This window comes from Crinia signifera, chromosome 19, assembly GCF_055691185.1.
Source record: "Crinia signifera chromosome 19, ASM5569118v1, whole genome shotgun sequence".
NCBI lineage: Eukaryota > Metazoa > Chordata > Amphibia > Anura > Myobatrachidae > Crinia > Crinia signifera.
Genome location: NC_139226.1, coordinates 91,944,902 through 91,971,213, shown reverse-complemented (window position 1 = coordinate 91,971,213; position 26,312 = coordinate 91,944,902). Strand labels below are relative to the sequence as shown.

At 42.7% G+C, this 26,312-nt stretch overlaps 1 protein-coding gene across 2 annotated transcripts in view; it reads left to right on the top strand.

The window, feature by feature from the left end:
* MMEL1 (membrane metalloendopeptidase like 1) overlaps positions 1 to 26,312 on the top strand; it is a 154,498-nt gene that overhangs the window by 83,242 nt on the left and 44,944 nt on the right. For both annotated transcript variants that reach the window (XM_083162913.1, XM_083162912.1), the window contains exons 3-8: positions 6,225 to 6,260; positions 6,533 to 6,694; positions 7,694 to 7,774; positions 15,220 to 15,315; positions 15,666 to 15,784; positions 19,636 to 19,701. In XM_083162913.1, the coding sequence (XP_083019039.1) occupies positions 6,225 to 6,260; positions 6,533 to 6,694; positions 7,694 to 7,774; positions 15,220 to 15,315; positions 15,666 to 15,784; positions 19,636 to 19,701 (560 nt within the window). The remainder of the gene's footprint in view (positions 1 to 6,224; positions 6,261 to 6,532; positions 6,695 to 7,693; positions 7,775 to 15,219; positions 15,316 to 15,665; positions 15,785 to 19,635; positions 19,702 to 26,312) is intronic.

Genomic DNA, 26,312 nt, shown 5'->3' with positions numbered 1-26,312 from the left:
TTGCCTTATGAGCACAAGTTACACTTGCATATGGGCATATCGCAGGCCATGGGGCTTAACGTTTCATGGATTGCCACTGATATCTCCAATATCTTTTGCGAACATTGAAATGTTTGGAAGCTGACATAGACCATATCGACATTCATCATGTTGAGTTGACAATAATGAAATGTCAACTTAATTTATTGTTGACAAATCACCCCTAATGGCCCAGAAGTCACTTACTAGGGTCGTGAAGGGGCAGTGACGGCCAGCAGAGGCGTGTCTTCCTCATTTCCTGGGTTTGCCAAGGCCAGAGGCTACAGCAATGTGAATACACGCCCTTCCTCAGTAAAGTGAGGGTTACTCAGATGACTGGGGTTCATGCAGAAGATCCAATGCTTCACCTCATCAGACTCAGCAGCGGAAGCTGCCAGGAGGTGTTTTTAGCATTAGCATATTTGGGTACAGCAGCTGCTGTATGAACTGTGTCCACCTCTGAATGAGGCCCAATAATATGTAGAACTACACTTTGGATCACTGCTTGTTGGCGAGTTTTGCAGTGGAAAATCAAACGTAGTACTGGGATAGGAGTCACCGTTGCTGGCGTTGCTAGATCTGCAAAATTTCAGTCTGCGGGATCAATTAAAACTTACCAGAATAATTACTTCTTCACTGTGCTATTTGTTTCAAGCGTTTAATTCCAGACATATGAAACATTGACATGTAATCCCCAGGGACGCCGTTCTGTACAAACTGTGTTGAATATAACTGCTTTTTTGTCTTCAACAAGAGAATTGTGGGGGTTGTTGATGAAAAGTAAATATTAGAATTGTGACTGAAGGCTATGAAATCATATAATCATTATTGAATGTATTTATTTTTGGGGCGAAATGTAGAAGCCTGTGAGTTTCTGGCGAGCCAGCCCAATGTTTCAGAGCAGCAATACTAACTTGGTTTTGTCTTTACATTTATTTGGCTTGAATTATAACACACACTTTAAGCTAGCTTAACTAAAAATAACTCACGCTGACACAATAAAGACAAGGACACCAAAACAATTAGATTTAAAGATCATAGTATATTTATTATGCGGTATGACCCCTTCTTCGTAAAGGGCTGGCAATAAGGCGCCACGGATGCCAATCTCTAGTCACATCACAAAATGGCGGCGACTTAAATGCCCCAACTGACTGATATTAAGATGGGAACAACTGAGATGTCCCATCTGACTAAGGCACAGCCTAAAGCTGGGAAGTCTGGTCGGTGTGGACACTCTGCTGACGAAGTGCCCACAGCGCCCCCCGCAAAGGCAGGACACCCCGCCATCTTTCCAAGGGGCAGTGCCCAGCGCCCTCTCATGCCACAAGTGAACGCTGGACCATGACGCACTACCACCTAAATTGTAAAATGGTAAATGTACCAATTAATTGACTATAAATTGAAATGCCAAAGGCAAGGGAGGGTGGGTGGGGCTGAAGAAACTTCTGCAAGAGGAAGTACTTCCTGTAAGGACCTGCCTATATACCCCTCTCCTAAGCTCACGCCCCTAAGTTCACCCAAAGGCTAACTTACAAAACTGAAACCAACTTTAAACAAACTAGTAGTCATTAACTCTTTCCTGCCAACCCCAAAAAATGTAAGCCTCTTAAGTACGCTCTGGCTTATGCAGCCCTCGCTTAATCTAATGATTGCCAATTTAAAACAGGCTGACTTCCCGGAAACTCGACCATATTGAAAGACCCAGGCTATTATGTTTCCCCTTTCATGTTTATTTGTGGTTGAAACCACAGTATAAGCTCCGTAAGAGGGCTGTACTGCACCCTATATTGGCCACGCCTCCTGAGCGCATTATCAATCAGAGGGGGTGGTGCCACCAGTGCTGGGAATTACAGCCAAGGAGACAGTACAATATGTCTCAAGGGAACATTAAAATATGACCGAATTGGTGGTACAGACTAATACACCAGGGACTACTTAGCTTTTAGAGGATCTTTTGCTTATGAATAATACTCACAAAGGCAAAAAGTGATCTAGTTCTGCTCATAGCATTGACTGAACTGACTTTTGCAAGCACCTCTGCAATCTTAGTGTCCTAACGGAGGAGCCAGATGCAGAAATACCATTGGTGCAACAGGTGCAATGCACTGCAGCCCCTGAGGACTATGTTGCCATGACTGCCCCTGTCACCCTCTTCCCATCACCCACTAATTTTCCCTATCATCCTCTGCCTCTCCTTGTTACCCACTGCCGTGTTGCATATTATGAACTTGGGTTGGGGTGGAGGAGGTTGTGCCCAAATATATATTTTTGCACCTAGGCCCTCAACCCACAAGTTTCGCCAATGGCAGAAGTGGCGCATGCCGCAAGGTTCCGATGTTCGGTACTTTCCCAAATCTTCAAGTTCCGATTATACTGGAACCCTAGAAAATGTCATCTGAATCTTTGGTACTTGTGACTTATCTGGGCGCCCGATTTTCTTCATCGCACCTAAATATTGCGTCAAATCGCATCGCATAAAATCAGATTGCATGCGATGCGATTTGACGCGATTTGCCGCGATTTTAATATGTGAAGGCACCCAGATGCCTGTTTCATATGTGAAATGGCCCCCCAGACCCCATTTTTAATTGTATACCCACCCTGATGGCTAAATGCCCCCCATTGTTAACGCCACCCCACTATCAACGCCAACCAGAAGCGTGGCGAGCGCAGCGAGCCCGCTATCCACCACCATACCCCCACTATCCACGTCGGCGTGGAGTTGATTTTATATAGTGTGGCGAGCGCAGCGAGCCACCGAACCCGAAGCGTGGCGAGCGCAGCGCGCCCCGTGAGGGGACGCGGATACCTGTGAAGCCCGCGAGGGGACGCGTATAGCTGTGAAGGTATCCACGTCCCCTCGCGGGGCTCGCCACGCTTCAGGCTCGCCACACTATATACAATTAACTCCACGCCGACGTGGAAAGTGGGGGTATGAAAAGGTCGGAGGACGCGTACCGCCGCCCTTCGCGGGCTCGCTGCGCTCGCCACGCTTCGGGTTGGCGTTGATAGTGGGGTGGCTTTAACAATGGGGGTCATTTAGCCATCAGGGTGGGTATACAATTAAAAATGGGGTCTGGGGGGCCATTTCACATATGAAACAGGCATCTGCGTGCCTGTACATATTAAAATCGCATCAAATCGCATCGCATGCAATACAATAGCATACAATGCAACGCGATTTTCTCTTCAAGGGAATTTCAAGGGAAATCGCGTCAAATCGCATCAAATCGCATGCTTAGGATACTGGCATACAATTTCAACATCGGGCGCCCAGATAAGTCACAAGTACTGAATCTTTTCTAGGACTTCTCCAGCAATATTTGTGTTGGACGGGAGAGACCGCTCGCTAAAGCTCAAGGACTTGCGTTACTGCTGAATCAAGATGTTATTTTCTCTGGACTGGTGTTGTGTGATCAGTTTGTGCTTTGGATGTGAAAACGGGGGAACATGAAGACTAGTTCTTGGCCCCTGCTCTCTAAGTAATGTGATAGATGAAGTGTTTAAAGTAGAATCTAATACAAGCCATAAAATGGAACTGGGAGTTTAAATAAAGGTTATTGCTGATTTCTCTTTCACCATTACTGTGCGCTATAAAGAGAAAACTATAAAGTTCTCAAGCAGCAAGGTGGAAATCCAATCAGGATTAGTCATAAGTCTATTGATCTCTGAATTAATGCTGACCACAAACGTGCCAAGAGTCCTATGGGCCTGAACGGAACAGACGGTGGCTGTGGTTACGTGCAGATGCGGTAGCTAGATATGCCACCCTATGCTAATGTGAGATCGTGCTCAGCTGATACCAGGCTCCGTCTGCTTGCTAGCTGGAAGCTGCAGCAGCCATTGATACACTCTGCTGTGACCATCACCTACACCAGCAGAGCAGGTGACAAATCTGTCAGAAGGTAGATCCGAAAAAGTCCAGTTACCGCCCCCAAATGCCGACTTAAAATGACATATTTTCCCTATTTCGGATGCTATTTTGGCTAGCGCATGCTCGCCATGATCCATACACATGCTCAGTCATTCAATAATCAAACGGATTGCAAATTCACACATTTGCAATCAACTCTGAATCAGGCCCTCATGTCCTTCTGTTATGAGTGGTATATAATAACACTAATTCCTGAGATTTATATCCAGGGATTAAATGAGTTCCCTCTACCACCTAATTCCTACCCCTCTCCTTCCCCGTTAGGCAGAGCCAGGGCCAGTGGTAGATTTTTTGGTACTTGTGTATTATCACGGTGCCCACGATGTTCATCTTAGTACATCGCATGCATCGCATGCGATATAACCGCATGCAATGCGATCCGATTTTTAATTGTACAAGCACCCTGATGGGTGTTTTCAATGTTAAATGCACCCCCATTGTCAATGCCACCCCCACTATCAACGCCAACCCGAAGCGTGGCAAGCACAGCGAGCCCTGAGGGGCGGCGGTATGCGTCCTCCAACCCTTTCATACCCACATATCCACGTTGGCGTGGAGTTGATTTTAGATAGTGTAGCGAGCGCAGCGAGCCACCGAGCCCGAAGCGTGGTGAGCGCAGCAAGCCCCGCAAGGGGACGCGGATGACTTGACATGTATTCCACGTCCGCTCACCATGCTTTGGGCTCGTATTCCGCGTCCGCTCGCCACGCTTTGGGCTCGGTGGCTCATTGCGCTCGCCACACGACGTGGATAATGGGGGTATGAAAAGGTCTGAGGACACGTACCGCTGCCCCTCACGGGCACGCTGCACTCACCACGCTTCGGGTTGGCGTTTATAGTGGGGGTCGCGTTGACAATGGGGGGGGCATTTAACATTCTGGGGGCATTTAACATTGTATGCACCCATCAGGGTGCTTGTACAATTAAAAATTGCATGCGAACGCGTCGCATGCTATTTGCTGGCGTGCGATGCGATATTTAATTGTACATTTTTCCATTTTGACGCGAAAATTGCATGCCATTGCATACCATCGCATACCTTATTTAATGGTATGCGATGCGATGGGCGCCGTGATAATACACAAGTACCGATTTTTTTGCACCCCACTGCAAACTTTTCTGTTTTACTGAAATACTGTGCAGGGCCAAGGTAGAGGTTGAATTAGTACCACCTCACCATTATAGATGGTGGAACTCAGTTCCAACCCATCCCCCTAAACACACACTTTAACCCCTGCTTATATCACTGGACTTGTCCATTATAGATTCTTAATAGACCAGATAGACCATAACTTGGCCTTATGACCTTAAGCAGTTTGGGGTCCAAATTCATCAATAAGTATCAACCCACCAACTGCTTTATGTCCAACATGGATGTCTTCCTCAAAGACATCCTGAATTTTGTGATAGGCAGACTCTTGGCGCCCCCAGAACCTGGTGCCCTAGAGATCTGTAATGGCCTGGCCCTGATGACATTACAGTGCAGTGTCCATTTCTGGCTTGCAACTTGAAACACTGCAGTACAAACACGTTCCCGTTGCACTTATGTGCAGAGTAATTGTGTGTGATAAAAAGCTTATTGTTATTTTATGTGTGACCTGTCTGAAAGTATCTAATGGGAAACACTGTCTCATTGTAAGATACCAATCATTGTTGTGAACAATAAGATGTCTGTAATATTGCAAACTTCCAAGGACAAAGCTTGACATTTTTACACTCCTATTATAACTTACTGTATCAAGGTTAATAGCTATCTAACAGAGAGAAGTTAAAGGGTAAGTTCGACATTTGGATTTGTTTAAAAAAAAAAATTAAATATCATGTACGTATTATATAATGTCAAATACGGAATATTTATACTAATGTACTTCATTATTAGAGATTTCAAATTATAAGTGCTTTTTCTAGCTTAGTAGCTAGGATAGAACTATTATTGCTTAGGAATTTTCTAAATAATAATAAAAAAAAAACGGTATATATATATATATAATTTTTTTTTTTTTTTTTTGAAGTTGTAATGCAAAAACGATAAGTTGTAAAAAATTTTGAGGGCCCCCCGGTAGTTGGAGGCCCAGAGATATTTCCTCCCTAGGCCGCCCCTCTCTGGCAGGGCCTGAGCTATGCCCTTGGACGTTCCAAACTCGACTCCCACGTCATACTTTACGATAATGCTCAAGATTTGGCAAAATGTATTTATTTGCTTGGCATGTCAGCATACACAATTTCCAGAATCTAAATTTAATAACATTTGTATTATTCTTTTATACAGAGAGTGTATGCACAACCACAGGATGCGTCACCGCAGGTATGATATAACACTTGAATTTGTATTCATTTATATTATAATGTACTGTGATTGAGTTGAGTTCAGTTGATACAAAACTTATTCCTAAGTATATAATTGTCTGTAGAAGACAGTTTGTATTTAGTTTCATGTACAGTAAATACATAATTAAATAGAATTAAACTGGATAAACTCCATTAAGGTTTACAAGAATTGATCATGCGGATATTACATTGGTTTTACACAAACAAATGTTTTGTGTCTTACTTTTCTATATATTTTTTTACCATTAGCTGCAAGAATTATTCAGAATATGGACCCAACCATAGAGCCTTGCACTGATTTCTACCAGTACGCCTGTGGTGGTTGGTTGAATAAACACGTCATCCCAGAAACCAGTTCCCGTTATAGCATCTTTGATATTCTTCGGGATGAAATGGAGATTATTTTAAAGGGTAAGACAACTATATTGCTTGTACGTGAAAATCTGTAACCCTCTCTTTTGAGTTACGGCTGTTGGCCAAAAGTCCCATTTCTGGGGAAAAAATGCACAGGTATTTAACGGAGGGATAGAATGCAGAGGGATAGAATGTGGAGGAATATAATATGGAGAGTTAGAACGTGGAGGGATAAATTGTGAAGGGATAGAATGCAGAGGCACATAATGTGGAGATATAGAATGCGGAGGAATAGAGTGCAGAGGCATAGAATATGGGAATGTGGAGAGTTAGAATGTGGAGTGATAGAATGTGGAGGGATAAAATATGGAGGGATAAAATATGGAGAGAAAGAATGCAGAGGTATAGAATGTGGAGAGTTAGTTAGAATGTTGAGGGATAGAATGCAGAGGGATTAAATGTGGAGGAATAAAATGTGGAGAGTTAGTTAGAATGTGGAGAGTTAGTTAGAATGTGGAGAGATACAATGTTGAGGCATAAATGTGGAGAGATAGAAAGTGGAGCAATGGGATGGAATTTGAAGGGGTTAGCTAGAATGATGAGAGATAGAATGCAGAGGGATAGATAGTGGTGGCATAGTTAGAATGTGGAGGAATAGAATGCAGGAGAATAGAATGTGGAGGGATAATTAGAATATGGAGGGATAGAATGTGGTTGGTGAAGGAGAGAACAGAGTAGAAATTGACTCTCAGACATTGAACTCAGAGGACAGAGTAGAGGCAGATGTCAATGGAGCAGAAGGGGAAGACAGGAGAGGGAACCTGGGGAGGTGGAAAGACAATGACTTTAGTTTTAAAGAGGTAAAGTTTAAGAAAGTGATAGGTCATAGAAGACGAGATGTCCAGGAGACATCTAGAGATACTTGAGAGGATGGAACGGCAGGGTCAGAGGATGAGAGGAATAAGGATAATATTTAAGGCTTCAGCTGCTAAAAAGCTAGAGAGAAAAATTATGTAATATGAAGTAACCAGTGTTTTTGTTTGTGTTATTTTTAAGGTTTACTGGAAATGCCAGACCAGGATGACCGTGATGCCTTTAGAAAAGCCAAAACATTATATAAGTCCTGCATGAATGAAAGTAAGTAAGGTGCAATCATATAATACTCAGTAAATCAATTTAGAGAGAGAGAGAGAGAGAGAGAGAGAGAGAGAGAGAGAGGTACATTCCGTGCCCGATTCAAAGTTTTTCACTGGAGTGGGGAAGTACACTCAATCCTGATTACCGGAAATCGATGTCATCCGTAGTTCTCATCTACAACTGATTGAGAGGATGTGGCATTCAGGGAGTGGCGAGAGGGTGGAGGCAGGCCTACGTTCATTGAAATGCCCATGTTTTCTGGGAAGGGAAAGACAATGGTCTGTGTATCACCGCACAGACTTCCTGGCCTCACAGCCCTCACTTCCATTGACCATCTATGCATGCAAAGGATTATTCCACTGGCTGACCGCCGATGGACTTAATGTTTGGTTCCTGTTTGCGACAGCGCGGGGATCACAGTTACATGCAGGAACCATCTTTTCTACTGAGACATATCCTGCATGTGTCTCTTAGAAATTGGATGAAAATGCAATGTTGCTTGGAAGCAGCATTACATTTCAGCCCATGTCTGACTCAGGGCCTCATTTGGAAATCTACTTGTTTAAAAGGAAGGATCATGGAATCGCCCATAGCATCATTGTGGTCAGGGCCGGATTAAGCCTTTGGGGGGGCCAGGGTCACATTAGACAGGGGGGGGGGGGCCCTACCACTTGTCATTACTGGCTTCAATCTACGCTGGAGAAAATTAAACTGTCAAAACACAAGTAAAGGCAGTATAAATTGGTCAATATGATATAATACACTCCAAGGTAGTTCTTTTGAAAAAAAAATTATTTTATTTTTCAAAAACCATGATCAATACCCAACGCGTTTCGCCTACATGGGAGGCTTCATCAGGGGTTTGTGATCTTGAATTTGGAAATAGTACCCATCAGGTCGGGTTAAATATATTCGGATATGTGTCAGAACCCGGATTCTTCCGGTGTCTACAGACCTTATTGGGACCTGTATTGGGACCTGTATTTGGACCTGTTTTTAAACTATAGTATGAGAATTTTTTTATTATTTTGTTCCTTATTTCGTAGAAGAGTGTTAATCTGGCAAAATGTGGGGTTCCTCCTGGGATTTATTTGGGGCAAATTCAGCAAGGTTTTTCTGTATTGTATAGTTCGCAGATATATCCCCAAATATTTTTTTAGTAATTCCCTTTCTATGGGGAGATATGTGCTCATGAGGATCCAGCCAGCAAGTCATTATATATATATATATATATATATATATATATATATATATAAGGCTATTTTTCAGCAGGCTCCAGCAGGAACTGAGACCCTTATTCTAGTTCACTCTTTCTGACAAAATATTTCTTAGATGGACAAAACCATGTGCACTGCAGGTGAGGCAGGTGTAAAACCCCACCCAAATCTAATTATCTCTGCACAAGTAACACCTGCCTCACCTGCAGTGCACATGGTTTTGTCCATCTAAGAAATATTTTGTCAGAAAGAGTGAACTAGAATAAGGGCCTCAGTTCCTGCTGGAGCCTACTGAAAAATAGCCCTGTATATATAAATGTATATGTATATATATATATATATATATATATATATATATATATATATAGCAATCCACTTATGCCGGCACTCTGATAGAATCACCTGCTCCCGGTGCCACGATAATAGCACATCCAATTTCCAAATGAAAAGAGCACTCAGGAGACTTGTGCATCAGTACAACATGTAACTGTATTCACGGTATAAACAGCCGTTTTCGGGACCGCAGCCCCTTCGTCAGATACCTACAGCAGTTAAACACATACACAATCCCCCCTACATATACCCCATCACTCACCTGGTCCCGGCGTCTCTGCACGCTGAATCCGTCACGCCGGAAGTCGTCAGATGCCACACTTCCGATTACAGCCAGCGCGAAACCATGGAGACCGCATAGCTTGCGTGTCACCTGGCTTACACTGCGTTCCACAGACTGCCCCATCCGCCTTGACTCCAACAGCGTTGCCCGGACAGCGGAGCAGCACAGAACCAGATGGCAATCTAAATACAGAAAAGGGAAGCACATTACACATACAATAAATGAAAACAGATACATATACAAACAAGCATAGAAACGGATAGTAAAACACACAACCTGTAAAGATAATTAATGAAAGGAGTTCCAATTGATCTTGTCATTCAGGCCCCCCGGTCTGGTGGTGCCCAAGCACAAGATCCACTGGGACTCTCTAATAATCAATGATTTGACACGATCACCCCCTCTCAATGACAGAGGGACATGATCTATGATAAAGTATTTTAAATCTTCAAGCGTGTGACCCGCCGCCTTAAAGTGACGCAGCACGGGTTGATCTACTTCCTTGCCACGTAGAGTCAAACCTATGGCAGACCTATGTGCGGCCATCTTCTCCTTAAATTTGCGAGAGGTCTGGCCCACATATAGTAAGCCACAGGGGCAAGTGACAATATATACCACAAAGGTGGTATTGCATGTGAGAACATGCCTGATGTCATAGCTACGGTCACAATGGGGGTGGGGAAATGATTTGCATGCAATCATATATGAACATGTGATGCAATAAAAACATTTATAGCAACCTGGAGGCTTCACATACACATTAGCCATAGGACGTTCAACTTGAGTGACATCAGCATGTACAAGACGGTCCCTTAAATTTCTGCCACGTCGATATGACAGTAGCGGTTTGGACTGGGAAAGCATGTTAAGGTCCTTATCGGTACCCACTATGGGCCAAAGAGCTTTAACAGCTCTGCTGACCACGGGGCTAGACACAGAGAAATCGGACACAAAAGGTATCCTATTCATGGACACTTTAGGGACTGGGGACATAAGCTCTTCCCGTGACATCCCACTCACTTTACTCTTGTGTTGATTTAACAAAGAAAGATCATACCCTCTATCACTGAACTTAACCACCACTTTGTCCAATGCTTCGGGGATCTTATTAGGCTGACTGGTGATACGGGCGGCCCTCACCATCTGCGACAGTGGCAACCCCTTCTTAAGGGTGGCGGGGTGGTGACTGGTGGCCCGGAGCAGGGTATTAAGGTCTGTGCTCTTAGAGTATACCTCTGTTTCAAACCTACCCTCACACAAAGTAACAGCCACATCTAAAAAGTTAGCCTTGGTCAAATCACAAGTATATGTAAACTTGATAGGAAAGTCCTGTGCATTGAGAGCCTCCATAAGTGTTACAAACGACTCCATCCCTCCTGTCCAAAGCATAAAAATATCGTCGATGTACCTTGTATACAACAAGATACATCGAGCGACATCGGGATCGGCAAAAAACACATCATGCTCCACCTGGAACATATACACATTAGCATACGTGGGTGCTACCGATGATCCCATTGCGCACCCACGTAGCTGCAAAAAGAAAGAGCCATCAAATAAAAAGTAATTTCTGCATAATGTAAGTTCCAGGAGAGTCAAAAACAGCTGATGGTCGAACGTCAATGGGTCCATGTGTTGTTCCAGGAACCACTTCATCGCCTTCAAACCACCCTCATGTGGTATTGAAGTATACAGGCTTTTAATGTCCAAACAACACAGTAGCGTACCCTCAGGTACCGAATCCACACTCTGAAGTTTAGACAAAAACAAGGTTGTGTCCTTTAAGAAGGTGCCATGTTGGGACAAAAAGGGCTGGGCAAGACTGTCCAGCAGTCTGGAGGCAGGTTGCAATAGTGACCCCCGGGCAGAGATGATAGGCCTACCCGGGGGCTTGGTGGCATGCTTATGAAGCTTAGGCAACGTATAAATGAGTGGCACTAAAGGATGTGCAACTTGGAGGGACATATATACCTTTTGAGGTATTAAATGATGGTCAAATGCTGACTTCAGGATAGTGAACAGTTCCTTCTGGTACTTGCAAGTAGGATCACTGCCCAATCTGCAGTATACTTCCTTGTCGCTCAATTGAGAATAGATCTCCTCCTTGTAATCAAAGATGTTCTGGACCACGATGGCCCCACCTTTGTCCGCTGGTCGTATCGAAATGCTGGCATCAGTTTCCAGGCCCTTCAGACTCGATCTCCAACTTGCTAAGATTGGGGCGTGTCTTGCGTGGAGTGGCCAGATATCTCTGTGCCGAATCATCGAGTAGGCGACTGAATGTTTTAATGGAACTGTTTCCAGACAGCGGATCAAAGGAAGAGTGGTAATTTTTTGACAAGAAGGAGTCGTAGATAGTGGGCAGACGCTCTGTCGTGGACTCTTTAAAATGTTCTTTGAGCCTCAGGCGTCGAGCAAACTGGTGTACGCTCAATTTCCACTTGAACTCGTCATGCCCATTAGTTGGAACGAAACTGAGTCCCTTATTCAATACACGAATCTCAATTGGCGACAAAGTCCTACTAGACAGGTTAAATATTAAGTCTCCTGAGTGCTCTTTTCATTTGGAAATTATATATATATATATACATACAATAATACAATTGCACAAAGTCCTAACCAATAATCATCCGTCTTGAATGATAACGGGATCTGTAGGGTGCAGCTCAACTCCAATCAGGTCTTGCCCGAGCCCAGGTAGTAGGAATCCTGTGGAAAAAGAAGGAGTGCACAAATGAGCAATAGTACAGCAGTTTTTACTAAAAGGTGTAAAAGCTCACATACATCTCAGAATAAAAATAACAGCATAGAGGGCGTTCCCCGCATCGCACAGCGACTATCCAGATAGTGGACACCAGTTCCAGGAGACATGGCGGGATGTCGGTGGCAGCAACACTAATACTCCAAATAGAACACCGGGCAGGACAGCAACTCGGCACGTAAGAAGCCACACCAAGCAACAGCTATCAGTGATTGAAACAAAGTCTCGTACTCAATTGAGCAATACACAGTACAAAGATACAATGGAACTAAAAGAGTTTTAACAAATTCAGACCAGTGGAAAAAATCACATCACCGGTGGAAGTTACAGATAATATATAAATCACAATTTTAATCACAATAAAAAAGGGGGATTTCATTAATTAAATAATTTACACACACATATACAACAAATATATATGTATAATATATAATAAAAATATTGAAATGGACATAACTGTTACTATACACTTGTTTAATGTATGTACAGGTTTCAATCATTTTATTATCATTAGACCAATTTGTGGTATCCAATAGAAGGTCTAAAAATTTGATTTTATTCTTATCGGTTTTAGATGTAAAACGTAGATTATATTCATTAGTATTGATACTCGCAACAAATTAATTAAAAAGAGCCTCTTCACCATCCAAATCCTTATATCAATATAACGATGATACCCTACGATATTATTCTTATACAAATGATGGTACTTATATGTTACTTGGGCGCCCACTGTACACTCATACCCCCACTATCCATGTCCGCGTGGAGCTTATCTTATATAGTGTGGCAAGCGCAGCAAGCCACGAGCACGAAGCGTGGCGAGCGTAGCGAGCCCCGCGAGGGGACACGTAAAACTAAGCAAATACCTTAGTGGGCGCCCAACTAACATATAAGTACCCAAATGATTTATCTCAAAATTACATTCCTCCCACAGTCCTAATTATAGGTTGGCCAGACTCGGGGCATATGGCAACGCGTTTCGTCACTGAGGACTTCGTCAGGAGGCGATATATTGACTAAGCTTAGCAAGAGGGAAACATACTGGATTTATACCCTTAATACTATGTCTCCTATGGGTCTAAATGAGGGTGTCAACATCATACTTTTTCTGCACTAGAGTGCACACACACACATTTTATTTAATCTTATTTTGTCACGCCTTGGTTTATTTGGTGGTTCTCCTTCTCCTGCAGCATGGAAGCATTGTCTGTAAGCTGGAAATCCTTCAGTTGCTTATGTATGATGTAGACAGAGCTTATATAGGCCTAACATGGTCTGTCCCATGCTTGAGATGTAAACGTGTCAGAAAACAACTAAAGCAACCCTTAAGAATGCTTTACATTTGTATCATATTAAGAAATATAAGGGCAAATGTATTAAGCCTGGTGAAGGGATAAAGTAGAAGCTGATAATGCAGCAGTCAATTAGCTCCTAATTGTCAGGTAAAAGGCTGGATTTAAAAAATGACAATTACTAGTGGATTGGCGGCTGCGTTATCAACTTCCAATTTATCACTTAACAGGCGTAAAACATTTGCCCCCTAGTTACAGTTCTACAAAAAATACCCCAAAAATAACATAGAAAAAACCTCAAGTGATTGCTGCCTGATTGAGGAATTGGAAACTCAAATTTCAGTGCTTCCTGCTGTGAGAGTAGACCACTCTCCCGGGGCGAGAACATGGGATTTGACGCAAGTTGTGTAATTAATTATGTTCCAAATTGCAACAATTTCAGTGTATGTGAGGTTATTTTAATGCATATTATTTCAGTATTCTCCCCCAGTATGTGCACTCAATGTAGAATTAACATCCACCAGGACTTCATTCAAATAAAAAACATTTATTAAAAATTATAAAAAGGTAATACACTTGGAAGATTTTTCTTGGAATAGCGATCAAACCAAGAACCCTGGGTTATTGAGTGGAAAGACATTTCAAATTGTATTAAAAAATTGTATATGGGCGCTTAATAACACTATTGGGTTGAATATATATATATATATATATATATATATATATGTGTATGTGCGTATATATACAGTATATATATATATATATATATATATATATATATATATTCTGTACTGCGCTTATTAATTCCCACAGCGATCTGGGATTTTGCAGCTGTTATAATTTCAACACATGTTTCAGTTTGAGTAAATAGGCAATTTCCATATTTGTGTCTTCTCCGTGTCATCATGCCTGCTTGAAGTCCAGGCCTCTCCTCTGTGGCACCATGGCACGCCTCTCTAAAGCACATCTGTCTTTACTTGCTTACAGCGAAACTGCGGCCGATTACATGATAGCTGCCAATGCATTTTATTAAGCAGCGTTCCATCGTTGTCGACAGTCATACAACACAGACAATGTGAGTGCTCCTTCTATAAAGGTGCAATCATTACTGACGTATAATGATTGATATGAATTGAGGATACAACAATAAATGTACTGACATCATCATTTATTGTCCTCCAAATAGGAATTCAATAAAAACAAAGTAAGAGTTATTACAGTTATGTATTTGAGCAGTCACTTGCGCATCACAGTGACAGGAAACATTTTGCACCCGTGTTACAAGCTATATATATATCAGGAATGGGCTGGGGAGGCAGGTGCGGGCTTGGGGGACCTAGAATCTGTGGTTGCACATCACTGGCGTACCGTGTTTAGTGGACAATACAGTCTAGGCTGGCTTTTTATTACGAACGGCAGAAAAATCATTCGATGGTCAGCGACTATGAAATGATTTTTTGGGCCGTGTGGCCACATGCGAGAAATTTGTTAGTGTACTTTTGTGCTATAGACCATCATTTTTTATTATTGTTGCTGATTAATACATCTGCTTCCAGGTCTGATTGAACAAAGAGACGCATTACCGCTTTTAGAACTCTTACCTCTAGTTGGAGAGTGGCCAGTGGCTTATACAGATTGGAACCTCACCAAAGGTAACGTTCATCACATCACTCTTGCGACACAACAATAACCTTGTCCAAATGCTATTTATCATAGTGGAGATGATGAAGGCAATCCAATTACAGGACACGTCTTCAGAGTCCGGACAAATGTTTCACCAGCATATTGAGCCGCACTAAATTAAGCCTCTGAAATGTAGACCATTACAATGAGGTGCCTAATATAGAGCAGCGTTCTGTTTACACGCTGAGGTTTCTGCTAATGTGCTTGGCTGTAATAATAGTGCCTTAGAAAAACAAGTGCGAGTTTTTGCAACAATTAAGTGATCAGCAGGTTTTGCGCAGTTTATGATTCTTTCTAAACGGCCTCTCAATTTTCTTAGAGCCCCATTGGAGTTTGGAAGAGAAACTGGCCCTTCTGAACTACAGATTCAACAAAAGGGTCCTCGTGGATATATTTGTGTGGAATGATGACCGGGAGTCGAACAAGCACATCATTTATGTAATATTCATTTACTCTCTGTACCACAATTTCTTGTGTTAGGTTTGCAGCAATAGCATACATTATTGGGCTGGATTTAGTTTGTGGACAAACTACACACCTGCCTGGGGCGGCATGCGGTTGACTGGTCGACAGTGTCTAGGTCAACAGTCAATAGGACGGCACCATATGTTCAACATGCACAAGGCTGACATAAACAAAAGGTCAACACTAGCAAAAGGTCAAGAAAGGAACAGGTTGAAAAGAGTTTTGGGGAATTTATTTTTTTTACTTTTTCCTATTTTACCATCTCCATGTATTCCAATTGGGAACAGAAAACTAATTTGTTGTCTATACAATGACATTTTCAAATTGGCACCAAAAAAAACCATGAAAAACTTCTGTCAACCTTTTCATGTGCTTTGGAAAACCATGTGTTTTGGTTTGGTTAAAAATAGATTTAAAAATAAATAATCAATAATCATTGATAGAAAGTATCAGGGTGGTGAGTACAGCCCTATTAGATAAAAAAAACTATAATATATATATATATATATATATATATATATATATACATATAGGGGCCAAAGGTGCGGCACCCCAACCTTGGTAAATTCAGCTGAATTTACCAAGGTTGGAGTGCCGAACCTTTGGCCCCTATTTATCCTCTCTGTGAGGGCACCCGCCGCAGCTCTATTGGTCATTGGGAGTGCCTATCCCTCCCTGACGAAGACCGTAGTCGAAACGCGTTGGTCGTGGCTTATTCTTGTCGACGTAGTGACGTCTGTCTTCCACCTGAAGTCCTGCTTGTTCCCGTTCGTCCGTGTGAGAGGCTCCAGCGTCTTGGTCTAGGATCCAGTGGTCTGCGGCTGAGTGGCGGTGTCCTGTGTGCATTGGTCAGAGGGGTCTGCGGTGACTCTGAAAACTACTAGGCTGGCAAGCACATCATTTTAAACTGCTATGTATGTGAGCTTTGTTGTTCAGTAAATGTGTTATCAACTTTATTGCTCATTTGGTGCGTCTCTTCTCTGTTTTTTTACAAATATATATATATATATATATATATATATATATATACCCTAGCTCACATAAACAAATAGAAAAGCACTAAAAGTTCTCTCTTTTTAATCCTTTTTTTTTTTGAGAATCAAATGCATTACTTCCTAATACAGGGTTTTGTGGTGAGTGAGAGATTTATACAGTATGGGTTCATAGCAATAAACTCATCTCATGCCCATTAACATACAGGAAAGCAGACCGTGCATGTGTACATCTGGTCTGGTTCATGCTAATGATAGAAAAATACTACTTTATAGCTAATGTAATAGCTTCCTGCTGTGGTACTAACCCATGGGAACTTTGAATTATTTCCCTATGCAGAAAAAAAGATCTTGTTATAGTAGAATAAAATGTCAAAATCAGAACTGGGGATATAAATGGACATTTTATGCCTTGATGTTTTTACTTAGAATTAAGAGACATTCAAAGAGAACATTCCATAACAATATATCTATTGTTATAGTTTAAAGCCATCTCAGACAAACAAACTCAAAGTATCTCAAGCTAGCGGCACTGTTATTTTGAGACATGAAACTCACCCCCCTAGAAAAGAGTCACCTTTAATCTACAAATAAAAAGGGGATGGCCATGGGCACATACTTTAACCCTTTGCATGCCAAGTGTGTTATGTTAATCTGGGGTGAAATTGGGGTTAACCTTTGCTGTGACTGGCAGGACTGTAAGATGTTGATTACAGCCTGATTTGTACTTCTGTGGTCGAAGTGATGAAGCCACAGCAGTACCTGAGCCTGATCCTGAGTCTCTCACTATACCCTGAGTCAGTTGGTCTTAGACTTCGCCACTAATAGCCGCCTTTCCAGGGCAGACTAGCTCCACTCTGTACTCAGATGCCACCTGGAATTTCGCGGTGAGACAAAGTCCCAACCGAGTCAGTAAGAGGATAAACTGACTAAATAACAAAAGATAACTAGGCTCTGCACATGAACATTAATTAGTGAATTAGAGTATGCAACTTTGCAAACAGAAGCTGAACATAGGATTTGCAGCTTTTACCGCTATGATGCAAATCTGTCGCAATAAACCAAACCAAACTATTACCAAGGTATTGCAGATAGGTTTCGCCTAAGCGACCCCATCACCAGGCATCTGCCATTAGACAAACAAACAAGAAAAATACACAGGATAAGCAGGCCGGCGCCACCACTAAGCAGCTTTAGGTATTGTGGGTATTGTGGGTGCCAGCCACTGGAGGGCAGTACTTGGGATCTGATCAGGCAGCCCACCCTCCATAGAGCCAGGTGAGCAGCGCCCACACCATTCCCCCCCCGTGGAGCGACTTGGTGGTGGGACTGAGCGACTCAGCAGCGACCGCAACTCCCCCAAGCCCCCCCCCCTGTGGAGAGACTTGGTGGCGGACTCATCACACACACACACCCCGTGGTCAGGGAGATCATCAGGGTGTCCCCTTCCCCATCTTGGGGTGCTGCGGTGCCTTGCACGTCCCTGATGATAAGTCAACACGTGATTAGGCCTGCACCCTAACTGCTTTCATGACTCTCAGAGCAAGAGCTATGGCTTGTGAAAATACCAACTGCAGATGGTAATGAAGGGTGCAATTTCCACCACAATGTGTGGGGAAGCCAATGCACTCATAGAAGCTGGACACAGAACAGATACAATGATTCTTTGACACAGGCAGGATCTCTCGGACTGAACGCAATGGTTCTCTGACACAGCTGCTGCACCATGGTCTAAGATACACAGGTAGGAATACACTGAGCTCTGGAATAGTCTCAGACAGGAGTTTACTAGGACTCTGAGAATCTCTGGAAACATAGAAATCACCAGGAACATACTAAGATTATCACAGGATATAACCGTCAGGTTCTCAGTGCTGACAGGATACCTATATACCAAGAGGCAGCCACACCAAAGACTAAGGTATGCATGGAAACAAGGCAAAGTGAATCAGCCAAAACCTGGAGTGCTGATCTGGTGAGTAGAGTAGAAAACCACACAGAACATGAATAACAGTGACTGCTGCCGTTGCAACAGTGGCGTAACTATAGCACCGCAGCCCCCGCAGTCGTGGGGGGGGGGGCGCTGTGCATATGGGGGCGCCGGGGGGGCTGCGGTGCTATAGTAATCCCCCCGCCCCCCCCCCCCGCCATCCCCCGCATGCTTACCTGTCCGCGTGTCCCGGCTCCCCTCCTGGCTTCAATCAATGCTATGGAGACGGACCACGATAAAATGGCCGCCCCATAAAGCAGACTGTTCTCTGAAACTGTCTGCGGTATGGGGGCGGCCATTTTATCGTGGTCCATCTGCATAGAATTTATTGAAGCCAGGAGGGGAGCCGGGACGCGCGGACAGGTAAGCATGCGGCAATGGGGGGAGTGGGCACGGGGGGCCGGACGGACGGGCGGGGAGAGGGGGGCGCCCCCCATTAATGGCGGGGGGGGCGCCCCAAATTAAGCTACGCCGCTGCGTTGCAGCCCATGACAAAGAGAATTTGTCAAAATACTGTAGGTGTGAAAATTGCCAAGAAAACATATTTATTCATTATAACCTGTAATGTTACCTTATATAGGAAATTTATTCTTTTTTTACACAACAATTTTTATTTGAATTTATATAACAAATGTGAGGAATACTGGCATTTTTAGTGGATATTTTAGGCATCTCTCACAGGGATGCTGGCACTCAAAGAGTTAATCCAGGTTTCAAATATTTCAAGAACATCTTCACTTATTTTATATAAAACACAAATGTTTTTATAGTTGTTAAAGCCAATATGCACAGTTGCTCTCTATATTTCCCATTTCCTCTAAACAGTGATTTGGCTATTTCAGATTGACCAGCCGAGCCTTGGCATGCCTTCACGAGATTACTATTTCAATAGTGGAAACTATCAGCGGGTAAGAAAAACTTTATTTTTTTTTTAAAGTGCAAATTGATAAATAATTCTAGATTACAAAAAAAAAAAAAAGACTATTAAACATATTGGGGTATATGTGTAATATGATGGAAGAACCTGAAAGCACAGGTTCCAGAGCAAGAATGCCTGTATTTTAACCCCTTCCTGACAGAGCCAGTTTTTGCGTTCCTGACAGAGCCCTTTTTTTCAAATCTGACATGTCTCACTTAAGTGGGGATAACTTTTTTTTGCTTTTACTTATCCCAGTGATTTTGAGATTGTTTTTTCGTGACACATTGTACTTCAAATTAGTGGTAAATTTGGGTCGATACAGTCTGTGTTTTTTTGTGAAAAATACCAAAATATCGTGAAAAAATGGAAAATTTAGCGATTTGCAAAATGTTAAATTTTCTGCTTGTGAGACAAATAATCTTACCACTCAAAATAGTGAATAACTAACATAGACCATATGTCTACTTTATGTTGACATCATTATTTCAACTTCCTTTTAATTTTTTGGGACACTAGGAGGCTTACAATATGAATAGCAAATTCTCAAATTTTCAAGAAAATTTCAAACACTGATTTTTTTAGGGACCAGTTCAGTTCTGATGTGACTTTGAGGGACTTGTATGTGAGACACCCCCATAAATGATGCCATTTCAAAACCTGCACCCCTCACAGTATTCAAAACAGCATTTTGGAAGTTTGTTAACCCTTTAGGTGTTTCACAGGAATTAAAACAAAGTGTAGGTGAAATTTCAAAATTTCTTTTTTTTTGCAGATTTGCAATTTTAATACATTTTTCTAAGGAACACAGTACATTTTACTAGAGAAATGTGACTAAAAATTGATTCCCCCAATTCTTTTGTTTTCATAAATATCCTATATGTGGCCCTAGTGTGCACGGTGACCAAACCACAGGCTTCATAATAGAAGGAGCACCTACTTGATTTTGGAGCCTCCTTTTTATGAGATTATTTTTTAGGCACCATGTAGGTTTCTAGGCACCATAAGATGCTAAAAGTTAGGAACCCCCCCACAAGTGACCCCATTTTGCAAACTACACCCCTCAGGGAATTCATCTAGGGGTATAGTGTACATTTAAAACCCCCAGGGGTTTCACCAATTTTGATACAAGTGGGCAGTGAAAATGAAAAATTACATTTTTTACACAAAAATGCAGTTCTGGCTCGAAATTTTTCATTTTCAGAAGGTATGAAGGAGAAAAAGCACCCCAAAATCTGTGCCCCAATTTCTCCCGAGTACGGCAATGCCTCACATGTGACCAAAAAATACCAGTTGGGTGCATGGCAGGACTCAGAACGGAAGGAGTGATTTTTGGATTTTGCAGCTCAGATTCTGGTGGAATTTTGGTGGGTGCTATGTCGCATTAGCAAGACCCCCCAAGCACCAATACAGTGGAACCCCCCCACAAGTCACCCCATTTTGAAAACTACACCCCTCAGGGAATTCATCTAGGGGTATAGTGTACATTTCAAACCCCCAGGGGTTTCACCAATTTTGATACAAGTGGGCAGTGAAAATGAAAAATTACATTTTTTTACACAAAAATGCAGTTCTGGCTCAAAATTTTTCATTTTCAGAAGGTATGAAGGAGAAAAAGCACCCCAAAATCTGTGCCCCAATTTCTCCCGAGTACGGCAATGCCTCACATGTGACCAAAAAATACCAGTTGGGTGCATGGCAGGACTCAGAACGGAAGGAGTGATTTTTGGATTTTGCAGCACAGATTTTGGTGGAATGAATGGTGGGTGCTATGTTGCACCAATACAGTGGAACCCCCCCACAAGTCACCCCATTTTGCAAAGTACACCCCTCAGGGAATTCATCTAGGGGTATAGTGTACATTTCAAACCCCCAGGGGTTTCACCAATTTTGATACAAGTGGGCAGTGAAAATGAAAAATTACATTTTTTTACACAAAAATGCAGTTCTGGCTCAAAATTTTTCATTTTCAGAAGGTATGAAGGAGACAAAGCACCCCAAAATCTGTGCCCCAATTTCTCCCGAGTACGGCAATGCCTCACATGTGACCAAAAAATACCATTTGGGTGCATGGCAGGACTCAGAAGGGAAGGAGTGATTTTTGGATTTTGCAGCTCAGATTCTGGTGGAATTTTGGTGGGTGCTATGTCGCATTAGCAAGACCCCCCAAGCACCAATACAGTGGAACCCCCCCACAAGTGACCCCATTTTGCAAACTACACCCCTCAGGGAATTCATCTAGGGGTATAGTGTACATTTCAAACCCCCAGGGGTTTCACCAATTTTGATACAAGTGGGCAGTGAACATGAAAAATTACATTTTTTACACAAAAATGCAGTTCTGGCTCAAAATTTTTCATTTTCAGAAGGTATGAAGGAGAAAAAGCACCCCAAAATCTGTGCCCCAATTTCTCCCGAGTACGGCAATGCCTCACATGTGACCAAAAAATACCAGTTGGGTGCATGGCAGGACTCAAAAGGGAAGGAGTGATTTTTGGATTTTGCAGCTCAGATTCTGGTGGAATTTTGGTGGGTGCTATGTCGCATTAGCAAGACCCCCCAAGCACCAATACAGTGGAACCCCCCCACAAGTGACCCCATTTTGCAAACTACACCCCTCAGGGAATTCATCTAGGGGTATAGTGTACATTTAAAACCCCCAGGGGTTTCACCAATTTTGATACAAGTGGGCAGTGAAAATGAAAAATTACATTTTTTACACAAAAATGCAGTTCTGGCTCGAAATTTTTCATTTTCAGAAGGTATGAAGGAGAAAAAGCACCCCAAAATCTGTGCCCCAATTTCTCCCGAGTACGGCAATGCCTCACATGTGACCAAAAAATACCAGTTGGGTGCATGGCAGGACTCAGAAGGGAAGGAGTGATTTTTGGATTTTGCAGCACAGATTCTGGTGGAATGAATGGTGGGTGCTATGTTGCACCAATACAGTGGAACCCCCCCACAAGTCACCCCATTTTGCAAACTACACCCCTCAGGGAATTCATCTAGGGGTATAGTGTACATTTCAAACCCCCAGGGGTTTCACCAATTTTGATACAAGTGGGCAGTGAAAATGAAAAATTACATTTTTTTACACAAAAATGCAGTTCTGGCTCAAAATTTTTCATTTTCAGAAGGAATGAAGGAGACAAAGCACCCCAAAATCTGTGCCCCAATTTCTCCCGAGTACGGCAATGCCTCATGTGTGACCAAAAAGTGGCAGGACTCAGAAGGGAAGGAGTGATATTTGGATTTTGCAGCACAAATTCTGGTGGAATGATGGTGGGTGCTATATCGCATTAGCAAGACCCCCAAAGCACCAATACAGTGGAACCCCCCCACAAGTGACCCCATTTTGCAAACTACACCCCTCAGGGAATTCATCTAGGGGTATAGTGTACATTTCAAACCCCCAGGGGTTTCACCAATTTTGATAAAACTGGGCAGTGAACATGAAAAATTACATTTTTTTACACAAAAATGCAGTTCTGGCTCAAAATTTTTCATTTTCACAAGGAATGAAGGAGACAAAGCACCCCAAAATCTGTGCCCCAATTTCTCCCGAGTACGGCAATGCCTCACATGTGACCAAAAAAATACCAGTTGGGTGCATGGCAGGACTCAGAAGGGAAGGAGTGATTTTTGGATTTTGCGGCTCAGATTCTGGTGGAATGAATGGTGGGTGCTATGTGGCATTAGCAAGACCCCCGAAGCACGGTGAAATTATGAACCTAATATTCCATAGATGTGTGGTATATTTTAAAACACTCCTTTATACATAGGCCGGGTTTGTCGGGGCAAGTGTCACACTGGAAAATAGTTTGCTTTCTTATTCCCTTTTTATAGCAAACTTTGCACCTTTTTTGTGTCCTGCCCTTTTTTCCAGTGGAGGGGATTTCATCAGGAAAATGCTGCCCTGGTACAATACGGGGGCCAGTACTAGAAGTACTGGGGCCCTCTGCCTGCTGGTTCCCAAATATTAGGCCCTTTATGACTTCCTCTTGAAAGTGCATAAATGTCCCCCTCTGGCCGGTAGAACGGAATAGCACGTAAGCGTTATACAGTGCCATCTGGATGATATACACGGCCACCTTCTTGTACCAGATTTTTGTTTTCCGCAGGGCACTGTACGGCTTCAGTACCTGATCTGAAAGATCCACTCCGCCCATGTACCTATTGTAATCCAGGATACAATTAGGTTTTGAGGTGTGGGTACTGGTACCTCGTACAGGGACGGAGGTGGTACTGTCTCCATGAATTGTTGTCAGTATAAGGACATCCCTCTTGTCCTTATATTTGACCAACAACATATTTTCGTTGCATATTCCCCTGCTTTCACCCCTTCTCATTACTTGGGCAATGTGCGTTTTTGGGAGGCCTCTTTGGTTCTTGCGCACAGTACCGCAAGCTGCTGTACCTCTTGAACCAAGGGCCTTAAACAGGGGGATGCTAGTGTAAAAGTTATCCACATAGAGGTGATAACCTTTATCCAGGAAGGGGTGCACTAAATCCCAGACAATTTTCCCACTAACACCTACGAGGGAGGGGGGACATTCTGGCGGTTCAATTCTTGAATCCTTCCCTTCATAAACCCTAAACCTGTGGGTGTACCCTGAGGTGCTTTCACACAGTTTATACATTTTTATGCCATACCTTGCCCTCTTACTGGGAAGGTACTGGCGGAATTTAACCCTTCCTTTAAAATGTATAAGGGACTCGTCGATACAAATAAATTTTTCAGGGATGTACACCTCTTCAAATTTGGCACTGAAATGATCAATGACCGGCCTGACTTTGAATAGCCGGTCAAAGGTGGGATCATCTCTGGGTGGGCACTGTGCATTATCGGTGTAATGTATAAATTTAAGAATTGTCTCAAATCGAGTCTGGGTCATGGCCATACGGTAAAATGGAGTACTGTACAGAACATCTGTACTCCAATATTGCCTAATTTCTGGCTTTTTTACTATGCCCATATGAAACACCAGACCCCAAAACGTCATCATCTCTACTGCATCTACAGGGGTCCACCTAGCAAATGATGACGTGGGGTTTTGAGCAATAAACTGCTGGGCATATAAATTAGTTTGGTCCACCATTAAATTTACAAAATCATCAGAGAAAAATAATTTGAAAAAGTCAATTTCTCTGAGACCTGTGGAATCAAATTGGATTCCTGGCATGGCCAAAAACTCAGGAACCTGGGGCTCAAAATTGTCTGGTGGTGGGGTCCATACGAGATCAATTGTTGGGGGGGGGGTCTCAGCTGCTCTACGGGGGCGTCTTTGAGGGGGTCCCTCATCATCAGAGGAGGAAGAGGAGCTTAAGGCGAATCCTTCAAATTCCCCGCTTGCATCACTGGCTGTGTCAGAGTCAGAAGCAAGCAGGGCATATGCCTCCTCCGCTGAATACATTCTTCTGGATGACTGTGATGACATTTGGGAGGACATTTGGGAGGACATTTGGGATGCCATTTTTATTTTTGTGTTACTGGTAGTGAAATGTTTCAACACGTGTATAGTGTAGGGGGGGGTACAAACTTTATTTCAACCCGGGGGATATGTAGTGTGTATGTAGTGCAGAAAAAAAAAAAATACTTTATACCAATAAAAAAAAAAAAAATGAAGGGGTTAAAAATAAAAAATTGAAGGGGTTAAAAAAAAAAAAAAAAAAAGGTCCTGCGCCAAAAATTGAGCACAGATGTTGGTCAGTAACGTCTGTCACTGAACAGCGCTCAAAGGCAACAGGAATTTGATCAAAAAAAAAAATAAAATAGATCAACCCTGTGCCGAAAAAGCTGATCAGTGATGTACGTCACTGATCAGCGCACAGTGGCCACAGGACACCCACAAAATCACAGTGTGTGTAAAAAAAAAATTAAAAAAAGACCCCACAGCACTCACAAAAAAAAAAAAAGGTGATCAGTGATGCGACACTGATTACCAGTGAGGTGCAGCAGGTGCACAACCTTTGGTGCAACTGACAGGTATATATATAAAAAAAAAAAAACCTCTGCACCCCCAAAAAAGTTGCTGATCACCTCAGATATAGTGATCAGCACAAAAGGCGGGGGCAGCAGACACAAAATTTAGCACTCTCTGTCACTCTCTATCACTATCTCTCACTATCTATCACTCTAGGACACTAAAAAACCTGCACCCCCAAAAAGGGGGGGTAGCAGACACAAAATATACACTCTCTATCACTCTCTGTCACTATCTCTCTCTATCTCTCTCTATCTCTCTCTATCTCTCACTATCTATCACTATCTATCACTATCTATCACTCTATGACACTACAGCAGCAGCACTGACAGGTATATCTATATATAAAAAAAAAACCTGCGCCCCCAAAAAGTTGCTGATCAGTTAATACTGATCAGCACAAAAGGAGGGGGCAGCAGTCAGTTATATAAAAAATATATAGCACAATCTGTCACTATCTCTCTCTATCTCTCTCTCTCTATCTCTCTCTATCTCTCTATAACTATCACACTGCAGCAGCACAAAATATAGCACTCTGTCACTAGGCCTCTCTATCTATCTCTCTCTCTCTATCTCTCTCTATCTCTCTATCTCTCTCTCTCTATCTATAACTATATCA